The sequence below is a fragment of the Mesoplodon densirostris genome, chromosome 7 (genome assembly GCF_025265405.1).
Source record: "Mesoplodon densirostris isolate mMesDen1 chromosome 7, mMesDen1 primary haplotype, whole genome shotgun sequence".
Classification (NCBI taxonomy): Eukaryota; Metazoa; Chordata; class Mammalia; order Artiodactyla; family Ziphiidae; genus Mesoplodon; species Mesoplodon densirostris.
Window position 1 is genome coordinate 10,946,613 of NC_082667.1, and position 13,280 is coordinate 10,959,892.

The 13,280-nt window shown below is 56.0% G+C and overlaps 1 protein-coding gene across 2 annotated transcripts in view; it reads left to right on the forward strand.

Annotated features, from left to right (window-relative positions):
• VPS37C (VPS37C subunit of ESCRT-I) overlaps positions 1–10,936 on the forward strand; it is a 28,596-nt gene extending 17,660 nt beyond the window's left edge. For both annotated transcript variants that reach the window (XM_060103842.1, XM_060103843.1), the window contains exons 2-5: positions 4,107–4,205; positions 7,938–8,109; positions 8,857–8,939; positions 9,727–10,936. In XM_060103842.1, coding sequence (XP_059959825.1) covers positions 4,113–4,205; positions 7,938–8,109; positions 8,857–8,939; positions 9,727–10,416 — 1,038 coding nt within the window. In that variant the 5' untranslated portion in view covers positions 4,107–4,112 and the 3' untranslated portion in view covers positions 10,417–10,936. The remainder of the gene's footprint in view (positions 1–4,106; positions 4,206–7,937; positions 8,110–8,856; positions 8,940–9,726) is intronic.
• Positions 10,937–13,280: the final 2,344 nt, after the last annotated feature.

Genomic DNA, 13,280 nt, shown 5'->3' on the forward strand with positions numbered 1-13,280 from the left:
CTTACCCTGTTGATCTTTTTGAAATGCACGGAAATGAATTACTATGTTGTGTAATAGGACTAACAGTGTTGTAGGTCAACTATATTCAAAAACAAACAAACATACAAATAAACTCATAGAAAAAGAGATTCGTGGTTACTAGAGGCAGGGGGGTGGGGGAGGGGGAATTGGATGAAGGCAGACACAAAGCACAGACTTCCCATTATAAGATAAGTAAGTACTAGGGATGATAAATAGATCATGATAAATATAATTTATAACAATTTAATAGGTTTTTACTTATAAAAATGTAATTTACGGAGGCAACATGATAAGTATAATTAGCACTGTGTGTTATATATGAAAGTTGTTGAGAGAAAATCCTAAGAGTTCTCATCACACACACAAATTTTTTTCCTATTTTTAAAATTTTATATCTGTAGGAGATGATGGATGGTCATCATTTCATGATGTACGTTAAGTCAAATCATTATGCTGTACCCCGTAAACTTATACAGTGCTGTGTGTCAATTATATCTCAATAAAACCGGAAAGAAAGGAAGGAAGGAAGGAAGGTGAGAAGCTTCCTGGACTAGTTAAGGCACTGCCACTTCCTGGCCTGGTGACCTTGGGCACCTCTCAGAGCCTCGTCTGTGAGGTTGGATAATAGCGAGACTCACTGTGTAACATGGGTTTGAGGGTCCTGGTAACGGCAAAGCCCTACGTAGTGCTCACTACGTTCCAGGTACTGCCGTTTTACAGGTGGAGAAACTGAGGCACAAACAGATTAAATAACACACCTAGTGAGTGGCAGAACCAGGCTTCAAATCCAGGCAGTCTGGCCCCAGAGTCCATTCTCCTAACATCTAGGCCAGTGGTTCTCAAAGTGTGTTCCAGGGACCCCTGGGGGGGTTATCTCTGAGACCCTGTCTGGCCACCTATGAGGTCAGAACAGTTTCCACAACCTAAGACGTTTTTTCCTTTTTACTCTTTCTCAAGTGAGTACACAGGGGAGTTTTCAGAGGGTTCACGACATGACATCCTTCTGATGGCTAGTGTGTGTGCTTTCCTATTGTGTTTTAAAAATCTCTCACTTTTAATTTCGATACATGTATCAATAGCTAAAATCCACAGAAATGAAAACTCTTTGGGGTCCTCCGTAATGTTAGGAGCGGTAGGTGTCCTGAGACCAAAAGGTGCGCCATTGGCTCTTGAGGCTACGCTGCCTTAAAGGTGGTCTCATCGAGCATGGATGTGGTAAGTGGTTGGGGAGAGTTGGGGCCCGTCCTGGGGAACTGCGGCTCTACGTGGGGCTCTCCCACCGGGTGTGTGGTGGGCACATCTGGACCTCCCAGGGCCCTCGCGGATGGCACTGCTGATGGTGCCGTTTGTGTGCGGCCAGCCAGCTGCCCACCCTGGAGCTTCCATCCTCAGTCCAGGGGTATCTCTGTGCTCAGCCCTGACTGTGGGAAGGAGCAGACACCCTTCTGTGGCAGATCCCACTCTGGGTGGAGCCAGGATGGGTGCCGTTGAGGCCCAGCAAGTTTGGGCTGTGTTGGAGGCCTCAGTAACAAATGAGTGACTTCTGTGGTGTTGGAGCCTTTTGCCAGCATTTGTTCTAGGCCAGGCCGCACGCTGGCCAGAGCTTTGCCTGTGTTGACCGTGGCATGAACCCATTTTACAGATGAGGAGCCTGAGGCTCAGGGTGGGTCCACTGTGCAGGGCCCCACAATGGCAAGTGGCAGGGCCCAGGACTCAGATGAGGTGGGTCTGATCGAGTCCAGGCCCCTGACGTTCCAGATCTTCAGAATGTTTCTCCGTTCCTCTTGCGTGTCCAACTCGTGGTGGACTCACTGGGTTTGCAGTGTAATAAATAGGGTGGGCCTCCCCATTTCTGCTCCTTCCCCAGGCCCCTGCGGTCTGCTGTGCCTCTGCCCCAACCTTTAGCCCAAGGGTTTTGGGAGCAGCAGAGTGAGGTGTAGACAGAGTGCAGAATTTTGACTCTGCCACTTGTAACCTTTCTGATCCCCAGCAGGAGTAGGAGGGACAGCGCGTGTAAAACTCACGCTGTGAGGCTCAGTAACCAGTGGCCTCCGTTCCACCTGACTAGCAACGAGCTGTCATCTTTCGCAGAATCCGGCCCCGGATCAGCTGCATCAGCATCTCTTGGAGAGCTTCTGGATTTCTGGGCCCGACTCTGGCCTATGACACAGGGCTCTGAGGGTGGGGCTGAGGCACCTGCATTCTCAGCAAGTGTCCCCCCAGGTTTAGGTGCCCATCGAAGCTTGGCATGCCTTGTCTTGGAGGTTGGGGGGCGACATTCAACCCTCAGTAGGTAACAGAAAGTGAGGGTGACCCTGTTTGGGTAGCTCTGTATCAGTAGGGTGACCATGGAATTTGTTGTCTAAACCGGGACACTTTTTTTTTTTTTTTTTTTTTGGTCATGCCGTGCGGTAGGTGAGATCTTAGTTCCCCAACCAGGGATTGAACTCACACCCCCACCAGTGGAAGCGAGGAGTCTTAACCACTGGACCGTCAGGGAAGTCCTGGGACACTTTTGATCGTGAAAAGGGGCACCTTTTATAGCTACACCGGGACATGAGGGGTAAACCCGGGTCTTCCTGACAAATGGGGTCCTGTGGTCTCTGTTTATTGGTTTCTCCTTCATCTTCTGCCGCCCTGGGAGATGCCTTCCCTTACTAGTCCAGACGAGGAAGCAGGCCTGGAGCTCACCTCTGGCTGCACAGCCATAACCCTGGGCCTCGATTCCACGGGGCCCCTCGGCCCAGTCGTCACTCCCGCTGAGCCCTGGCGCCAGGGCTGGGGGGCTCTGGGTTTCTGTAATGTTGGCATCTTCGGAAGATTGACAGAGCCTCTGTAATGAGAAATGAGGACTATGAGACGCATGTCTAGAAAAGATAAAAACAGATGAAAGGAGAGGATCCTGTCAGCAGAAGGGAAGCGAGTCCTGGTGCTTCCTCTTCTCGCTGGGGCTCCGTCCTGGGGCCTGGTTGTGACCCCTGTGTCACACAGACATCAATCGATGTTCCTCTGGGCAGAGCGACAGGGAGAGGACCACTGAAACCAGGTCTTCTGTCAAAGCAGGCGTCCCATTCAGGTCGGTCGATTTCTTTTCCTTCTGGTGGCTGTAGGGCCAACTTGGTGGTGATTTTTTTGTCCTTCTCTGACGAGGGTATGCACGTGACTGTTTGTTTGTTTGTCTTAATAAATTTATTTATTTATTTTTGGCTGCATCAGGTCTTCATCGCTGCGCGCGGGCCTTTCTCTAGTTGTGGCGGGTGGGGGCTACTCTTCCTTGCGGTGCGCGGGCTTCTCATTGTGGTGGCTTCTCTTGTTGCGGAGCACGGGCTCTAGGCACGCAGGCTTCAGTAGTTGTGGCTCTCGGGCTCTAGAGCGCAGGCTCAGTAGTTGTGGCGCACGGGCTTAGTTGCTCCGTGGCATGTGGGATCTTCCTGGACCAGGGTTCGAACCTGTGTCCCCTGCGTTGGCAGGCGGATTCTTAACCACTGCACCACCAGGGAAGTCCTGACAGTCTCTTTTTGTGGCACGTGGAGTGGATGGCTGTTGCAGAGAATGCTTGAGGGAAACCCAAGGTGGTTTGGTGCACGCTAAACATAACCGGCAGGGAGGCTCCTGAGCCTGTGACGTTAAAGCCGGCAAAGCCCCCATGTGGAGGGTGGGTGTATTTAGGGTTCAGGCAGAAATGGACACCTCCCAGAGTGTGTGCTGGCATCAGGGCTCACAGGCGGCCTTAGGCCAAGTTTAGTCTGTGTCCCTGGCTGTCAGCCTCCCTCCTCCTGCCTTTCCTGTCTGCTCCTTGGGGAGCTTTATCTGGCACCGCCAGGAATCATGGTTTTGCCTCTGACTGCCCACTGCCTCCGTGTAGCCTGCTGTTCATGGTTTGGGTGGAGGAGCAGCTTCTCGGTCTCCCCGAGGACGGGGGTGGTCAGGGGGGCCGGACTCTGACCCTCCTTGGGCCTCCCTGTGGACTGGAGGCATCGTTGGGAAACTCCAGTTGGTCCTTTGACAGATGATGAATATGGGCTTGGGGGTCCCTTCCCCCTGAGCAGTCCCTTCCTCACTTCAGTGTCATTCTTTGCTCCCAGGGAAAGATGGAGACCCTGAAAGACAAGACCCTGGAGGAGCTGGAGGAGATGCAGAATGACCCGGCGGTCATCGAGCGGCTGGCCCAAGACATCCCTGAGGTAGAGGAAGGCTGTCATGGGGCCAAGGATAGCAGATGGGACTGAGGCCCTTCTTTTTTTAATTTAGTTGTATTAATTTTTATTGGAGTATAGTTTTTCCAATGCTTTACAATGTTGTGTTAGTTTCTGCTGTACAGCAAAGTGAATCAGCTATACATAGACATATATCCCATCTTTTTTGGATTTCCTTCCCGTTTAGGTCACCACAAAGCATTGAGTAGAATTCCCTGTGATATACAGTAGGTTCTCATTAGTTATCTTTTTTTTTTTTTTTTTTGGCGGTACGTGGGCCTCTCACTGTTGTGGCCTCTCCCATCGTGGAGCACAGGCTCCGGACGTGCAGGCTCAGCGGCCGTGGCTCACGGGCCCAGCCGCTCTGCGGCACGTGAGATCTTCCCGGACCGGGGCACGAACCCGTGTCCCCTGCATCATCAGGCGGACTCTCAACCACTGCGCCCCCAGGGAAGCCCCTACTTATCTATTTTATACATAGTGGTGTGTATACGTCAGTCCCAGTCTCCCAATTCGTCCCAGCCCTGAGGCCTTTCTTAAGGACACTGGCTTGTTGGGGGTTTGGGCTGAGTTTATCTGCCTGTTCTGTGGCCTTCACCCTGGCCAGGCAGAGGAGCCCCTGGGGTCTCAATCTAGTTCCTGGGCCCTCTGGGAGTTCCGGGGGCACAGTGCCAGGAAGTCCAGGGCCCCCGCGTCAACTCTGGCGCCTGGTGCCTTCGGGGACCTGCATGCCCCAGGAGCCCCCCACACTGTTGCTCCAGCGTGGATTTGGAGGTGGTTTCTAAAAGCACTGGTACCGTTTTGTAACTGCCTTTCCCCAACTACCTGGCCTGGCCCTGCGTCTCCAGGAGGAGCCGTTCTGGGGCTGGGATTAGGCTCATCTCTGTTTAATCCCTTCCCTATGATGACAGACACCTAACCGTCTCAGTTCCTAATCATGGTCCTCACGGGAATAAAACAGCCCTTCTGAACGTGCAGAGCTTTACATTTTATAAAGGGCTCTCCCCACCCTTTCCGTCGCCTTGACCCCATGACTCCCCTGCGAGGTCAGAAAGGTCAGGTGACCAGATGTGGCTGCAGAGCTGGACGTGCCCACGGTCACTCCTTGAGTGGCTGCAGCCTGTCCGCGGCTCTGCACGCTGCCGCGTCCCGCCCCCGATGCTTGGGAGACACGGACGCAAATAATGCTGAGCTCGTTGGTTAGCCTTTGGAATGTGTTTCCATTTTTGCTGATAAATGGGCATGGTGTGTCTCTTCTGTACATTCACAGTATCTGACCCCAAAAAAGGGAAGCCTCGCCAGCCAGCTTCTCCTGCCCACGCAGACCCCTTCCCTCTCCGTAAGGGGTTGTGCAGCCCGGACGTGGTCCCTGCGCCTTCCTGACTGTTGCTCTGGCCGCTCCCACCGCCCCTCTCCCCGCCAGGAGCAGCCTTTGCTGGGGCTGGAGGGCACGGAGCACAGGGCGTGGATGTGGTGCGACCTGCTGCCCCAAGCTCGTCCAGCGAGGGTGTGAGCAAGGCTGTCTTGGTTAAGCTCCAAGGCCGCCTCTCCGGGTGGGTGAGGCCGTGAGCTCAGCCAGGGTCCGGCCCTGAGCTGCCTCGATGCTGGCCTTCACCCCCTTGTCTAACACGCGGTAAGCACCAAGTGCTTCTCGAATCTGCCACGAGCACAGTGTGCTGGGAACAGCAAGGCCTGCTGTCAAGTGCACAGAACTTCACAGCAACAGGCCGAATTACATAACTGTATAGAATTTGTTAACTTCCGAGCTAGACAGGCTGATGGAAGGTGTGGCAAAGCCTAGAATGACGGAAAATGTAGGCAGAAACAACACCTTGGGCAAAAGCAAGTTGAGTTTTGTGGTGTGCAGCCGTGCCTGACTAATCGATGTGAATTCTCTGAGGGGAAGAACACTCATGGGATCAAGGGAAAAATGAAGGAGGGCAAGCTCCCTAGACTTTCAAAACCCCTTGGACTAGGTTCCTGGCACGGGCTATAAGATGGTAATTGAGTCGCCATGGGATTGTGAGGGGGAGATGGGAGCTCTTTGAGTTGGGGGTGTGGACTTTGCTTGGAGAAAAGAGTAGGGGACCTCTCTCCATGTGGAAGAGTGTGAATGTCGGGGTCTTCTGGTGGGGTGCTTGAACTGTCTTATTGACCGATCAAGGGCTTCATAGTGAACCCCTAATGGAGAAAGATTTGGGGGAGGCTCTGGGGAAAGGGGGCAGAAACGGGTAGGACCAGGTTTAGGGGAAAGTGACACGGCATAGATTTACTGGTTAAGATCCAGGGAAAAGGCGGTGGAGGTATACAGAGGACATGTCCACTGAGGATCTGGGGCCCCGTAAGGGGCAGCTGAGCAGAGGGCTTCAGGCCCCCCGCTCTGCGTCAGACACATAAGAAAAGAAAAGCTCTGAGCTCATGAAAGTGAGACTGGAACTCCGCAGTGCGGGCATCCCTGAGTCAGGGCGCTTGCTCAGTGGCTCCAGACGGTATTGGTGGCAGCAAGGCAGACAACCCAGGAGTGGGGCCAGACCTGAGAGGCCGTGGCCAGGCCCCATGACTTCTGGTAGCCGTGGCGTCTCTCTTTCCAGTCTGGAGCAGGCTCCAGGCCCACCACAGAGCACAGCGCTCGCGGCCCTGTGGCTGGGGACCGGCAGGATGGCAGCCCCCGGAAGCCCCCTCCTCCAGGACGCCCATGGCCTTCCTGCGTCTGATTGGGGACGAGCCAGTCAGGCTTGGCTCGCCATGTGCCGACCATGGTGGAGAAGCTGCCCAGTGGCTCCCGCGTGGAAGCTGGTCTTGCCAAGCTGTGCCCTGAGCCCTGCTGTGGGTGCTGGTGCCACTGGTGCTGCTGGCGTCCCCGTTCCCTCAGGGGTGTGGGTCTGACTCTCTGCCCTCCTGTCAGTAAAGAGGACTCCCTGACAAACGGACAGGGCTTCAGGTCAGAGCGGGTCTGGGAAGGGTTCCCGAGGCTGCCGCCTCACCGGCTGGTGACAACAAAGGACCTGGACGAGGGAAAAGTGCTGCTCAGCTTGGGGGCATGCTTTCAGTGGGGCACATCCAGGTGCAAAGGTTGGCATCAGAGCCTCGGGGGCCACGGGTCGCCTGTGCTGGTGGGAGTCCTCAGCTGGTCCTGGGGACTCCCCTGCAGTTCTTGGGGGCCTCTCTGTTAGCTCATCTGAGCAGCTTCTCTGTAGGACACACCTGTGGAGGAGGCAGGGACAGGTCTCTCTGGAGTCGGTGTCACGGGCTGGCCCTGGCATTATCAGTCCTCACACTAACTTTATTTGGGGGCTTCATTGCGCGTCTGGCCTGTGGTCTGGTCTGGGCCACATCAGTGCACCTCAGAGAAGGTCTCTTCACTCTGAATCCCGGGGACAGGTGGTTGGGACTTGGTCCCTTCCCTCCTAGGAAGGCTCTGACTTTCTCTGCCCCCCTTCCTGGAGCTCTGCACAGCCCACGGCGGGGTCTCCTCCCTCTCGTCACGTGGCCCTTTGCATGCATCCACCACGTAGGCTGTGGGGTTAAGGACTCGGTGAGGTGTCTGGTTTGGAATGCTTTGCTCAGAGTTTGAACCTGAGTCCGTCTGACTCTAGTTGGGGGCTGAGTGTTGCCTGGCTCCCCCATGGTGAGTGACGGGTCCCGGAAGCCCCAGGTCCAGCCCCCCGCGAGCTGAGTGGTGGTGTGGTGGGTCTCACGGTCAAGTGTCCTGCTCTGTAGGTCCAGGACCTGCAGCTGGAGCGGGAGATGGCACTGGCCACCAACCGGAGCCTGGCCGAGCAGAACCTGGAGTTCCAGGGTCCCCTGGAGCTCAGCCGCTCGAACCTCTCGGACAAGTACCAGGAGCTCCGGAAGCTGGTGGAGCGGTGCCAGGAGCAGAAGGCAAAGCTGGGTAAGCGACCGGCCCCGGGAGTGTGCGCTGGGGGCGCCTCTGTCCACTCAGGGTCCCCACTCCTCGTGGGGCTGGGGGAGCTGCTGGAGTCACGTGGAAGGACAGATTCCCTCTCCCTCCCCAGGACAGGAAGGGGCCAGCAGTTACTGTGGGTCGCCACGTCCCCAGCCCTGGCTAAGTGCTTTAACAGCCATCTAAGGGTAGGTACTGTCGTCATTCTCACGTCATAGATGAGAAGAGTGAGGCTCAGGGAGATGCAGGAACGTGGCTAGGGCTCCACAGCTACGTAGAGGCGGAGTTGGGATTTGAATCCAGAGAGCATGCGTCCTGGGCTGCTGCTGGCCACTCAGCCAGCCCCGCGCTGGTGATTTGTGGAGCTGGTCCGGGCTCTCTGTGTCCCAACCTGCTGTCTGTGAAGGTGAGGGGCTGTCCTGGTCCTGAAGGTGGGGGACTTGACGCTCAGGCAGATGAAGTAACTCCCTGAGAGGAAGAACAGGATTGGGGGGTGGGGGTGGGTGGGCTCCGAAGCCTGAGGCCTCTTGCTTCCTGGGCTGGCGTGGATGGGCTCAGCTGAGCTCGTCTCTGCTCAGGAAGGGAACCGACCGAAAGGGGCTCTGCCGCGGGCCCCAGGGCGGTGGCTGGGCCCCCAGCACAGAGGACCCTTGGAGAGCCTTGCAGAAACCTTGGCCGCCACCACGGAATCCGGAGGCACTTTAGAAATGTCAGCCTTTCTGCCTTTCCTTCCAGAGAAATTTTCTTCAGCACTGCAGCTAGGGACCTTGCTGGACCTTCTGCAGATAGAAAGCATGAAGATTGAAGAAGAGTCTGAGGTGAGATGGCCGTTGACAACCCGTCTTCCTTGAACAGTTGCCCCTGCAGCAGGAGCCCTCGTCCTGAGCACCGGTGTCTGCAGGGCGTGGGACCAGGGCTTTAGTCACGGCAGTGGTGAATGGCACCTCTACCGAGTCCCAGTGGAGGCCCTTTTGCATGCAAAGAACAGGAACCCAACATCACTGGCTGAAGCAGAAATGGGCGACAGACAGCACAGCTGCGGGGCAGCTGACAGGCCTGGGTGGGAGGGCAGTGCAGTAGGAGCCCTCCAGGGCTGAAGCCAGGCCCCCAGCCCCTCCCCTCTCCTGGGGCTGCCGGCTCTCTCTCTTCTGCTTCCCTCTTCACTTTCTGTGGGCAGACTGGCTCTCTCCACATGTCCATGCTCTGGGTGGAAGATGCTCCCAGGTCCCACAGCCCCTGGGCTGGGCTGTGCTAGTGACCAGGGGGCCGGTGTTCATGTGGCCAGTCGACACACCGTGCAGCAGCTGCTGTGAGCCTGGCACGATGCCGGGGTGGGGACGGCGGTGGCCATGACAGGTGGTCCCCGCCCTCTGGGAGCTGATGTCCTGGTGAGGGAGACAATAAATGAACACACGCTTGTATAATATAACAGCAGTGAGAAGGGCCATAGAGAGAAATTCCCAAAGCGGGGGGCGGGCCAGAGAAGACAGGCAGCTCCTGAGCCTGGCTGGGGTGGGAGGGCCGCAGCTGACCTCTGACCCGGGGGTATTCAGGTGGCCTCGATCCCGGCAGACCCCTGTAGCCACTGGAGCTTATGTCTTCCAGGCCATGGCTGAGAAGTTCCTGGAGGGCGAGGTGCCCTTGGACACGTTTCTGGAGAACTTCTCCTCCATGAGGATGCTGTCCCATCTGCGCCGGGTTCGCGTGGAGAAGCTCCAGGATGTGATGAGGAAGCCCAGGGCCTCCGTGGAGCTGGCTGGGGGCGCCCCTCCTCCCCGCCCACCTCCCCCGTCTCTCCCGGGCCCCCAGGCCACGCCCCCTGTCTCCGAAGATCAGCAGCCACCGGAGGCCCCTCCCTACCCGTTGCCCTACAGCCCCTCTCCAGCCTTGCCCGTGGGCCCCACCCCACAAGGGGCGCTCCCACCGGCCCCGTTCCCTGTGGTGTCCCAGCCCTCTTTTTCCTACAGCGGGCCTTTGGGTCCCCCGTACCCGTCAGTCCAGCCAGGACCCAGGGCTGCCGCGGGCTACTCCTGGTCCCCACAGAGGAGCATGCCGCCCCGGCCGGCCTATCCCGTGGCCCCCGCTGGTGCCTCCGGCCCTGGGTACCCCGTGGCGGGGGGCCGGGCCCCCGGTCCTGGTTATCCTCAACAGCCCCCCTACCTCTCCACAGGAGGAAAACCTCCGTACCCAACACAGCCCCAGCCCTCAGGCCCCCTTCAGTCGCCCTATCCCCCTGGGCCTGCCCCTCCCTATGGTTTTCCACTGCCTCAGGGTCCTGCCTGGCCTGGGTATTAGGCACCGTCCTGGCCCTTGGCCCTTCCCTACTTCCACCAGTACCACAACCTTTGGCCCACCCCCTGCTGAGACTCGAGGGCCAACTGGAAGTGGAGTTGGCTCCCCGTGGACTTGTGTCATGCGTGGGGGCCTGGAGGGACCTGGCTGGGAGCACACAGGCCTGGCAAGGCACCGGGCAGTGTGACTGGCTTGGCTCTGCCAGACGGTCCCAGTGCTTGCTGGCCTCCTGGGGGAAGGGCGCGCCTGGTTTCGGTGACTGGCTTTGGCTTTCCTGGTTCTCACCGGGCAGGGCGTTCGGTCCTCTCTGTGAGCTGCTCACCCCCTCCCTCTCCTCTGGGATTTGGCACGTTCGACCGAGGTACCCACGCTAAGGGATGCAGCTCTCTGTGTCTCTTGGGTCCATTCAAGGATGGCCTGCCCCACGCACACCATGGCAGGGTTGGATCAGGGGGAGAGAACAGAGTTAGGAAAAACAGTTAATGATTTTTAAGTCACGCACAACCATAATTGAACCCCGACAGGCTGATGTCAGTTGAGCCTGTCCTGTGTGCTGGTTTGAACGACAGCAGCAGAGCCAGCGCAGTGAGCGGGCCGGGGATTGTGGAGGCGGGCCCCAGCCCTTGCTCGCCCTGGTTGGAGGATCCGGGGGCTGCCCCGGACCCTTTGGCTGGAGGAGGCCCAGGAGACTGCGGCCACTTCGGGAGCTCATTTAGGAGTGGAGGGCCGAGTCACCTCCCCGGCCACCTCTCTTGTCTGGTGTGACCTGCTTCCGGTTGACTTCTGAGGCCCACCCCATCCGTCCGCTCCCTTAGTGCCTTGAACCTCGTTCACAGCAGCCCTCACTTCATCCCCTCCCTTTGGCTGCCTGATGTAACTCTTCCCCACCCCCAAAAGCCCTCCTAAGAGAGACATCAAAAGGTACCCTAACAGTTTCTTCCCACGTGGTGCTTTGTAAAACGCCATCACTACGTCGGAGTCGTTTCTTTGCATCTCTCTCGTCTTCAGAACGTATAGGGCAGGGATTGTGACTCTGAGCCACGTGCAGCCCCCAGCACGTTGGGGATTTTCAGCACATTCAGTCATAAAAATGGCAATACACCAAAGGGGGGGGTGTGATGAAGAAAGCATTACCTTGGTTGCTGCAGATGTGAACCAGGTCTCAAGGGCAGACTCTAGAGCTGCTATCTGTTAGGAAGTCATATGTGCCTTGAATTGTCCACTACTCAAGTACCCAGCATCTGGTGGGCCTGGGGTGCTGGGGGCCAACGAGGAAACTCGACCTTCTGGTGCCTGCCCCCCTCCCCGGCCTGCGTGCCATCAGTGGGTGCGTGCGACGAGATGCTCGATTAGCCCTGTCGGTCCCTGACCAGCTGTGCTTGCTTCTCATAAGTTATTTATACAGAGGAATCACTAAGGGACTCTACTGGCTCGAGTGCTTCTGAATTGGATGAACGATCGCCGGTATGTTTGTATTATATAATTAATTGCCATAATAAACTTTGATGAGTTAAAAGTAGTGTTGTGGTTCCAGTGAATTTGAGAAGTGAAGGAGTGGCTGCCAGCGGGGGGGCATTGATTTTGTCGACTGAACGAAAAATGCACAACGTAAGACTCGTGGATTTCAGTTTTATTTGGAGACCTTACTGCAGACTACTGCCTGGGGAACAACCTCTCAGTAGCTCTGAGAAACTGCTCCAAGGAGTTAGGGGGAGAAGCCAGTATATACATGATTTCAGCTAAGGAATAGGTGCAATCAGGCACCTCTAGGTGTCACCCTAGAGTCGTTTCAGCTCTTCTGTGTGTCCCCGTTTCTCCCTCTGGCAGTCTAAAACCACTGTGGGCACACAGAGAGAGCCCGGGATGGCCAATCCCTATGTGTGGGTCCCTGGATGAGCTAGTTTTTAAAATTAATGAGTGGGTTTCCCTATGGGACTGCTGCACGGTATGAGGATTCGCTTTTACCGCTTCCGTAAATTTCTCAGTTGCCTGAGAAAGTCGTAACTGGCCGATAAGAGCCGTGTCCGTTTTTGGAGCCGAAAGCTCTCATCTGGTATCTTCGCTTTTGTCCTGACAAACCCTGTTCAATTGCCAACTTGATGAAAGACGTCAGGCCGGCCTCCTACCTAATCACCCAGTCAGAACCTTCCCGGTGTCTTTCAACCGAGCACTTTCTCTGTATCTTTCAACTGAGAAGTCAGGTACCTTTTTCATCTACTACCGAATGGAACTCAGGATTGCCAACCAAGATGGGAGCTCTGAGACTCAGGAGAGACTCACCCAGTCGTCTGGACTCGCTGAGGAGGCAGATGACACAAGGGGCTCCAGATCATCGGAGAGTTCGGGTGAAGGAGAGAAGTCTGCTCGGGGTCCCTTTGTGGTCCCCCAAACTGTCAGCTGAAAGAAAACGCACAGTGCAAGAGCTGTGGATTTCGGTTTTATCGAGGGACCTTACTATATGTGGACTATTGCCCGGGAAAGAGCCACTCGGTAGCTCTGAGCAGCCAGTATAGATATGCTTTTGGCTATGGGGAGTGTATGCAGGCAAGCACACGTCTTGGTTAAAAATGACTGCTAGTCGCGAGGATCGGATATCTCAGTTAATGAGTTCAGTGCTTTTCTACGTATGCATGGGAAGGTGCAAGAATCTGGGTTCATTAAAAATTTTTCCTGAGGTATCTCTATCTCAGGAGCTTGTTTTTCCAAAGCACAAGTGCCTTTTTGTTTTTTCATCCTGAATGCATTTCAGGGTGCACTGTTGGTCAGCGACTGCACTGGCTAATGACTTGATCCTTGTAGAACGGGATGGTGGGCAACGTTCTTTGTTTTGCGGTTTCTTCTGTAGCCTTCAGGCCTCTCTGGTTCAT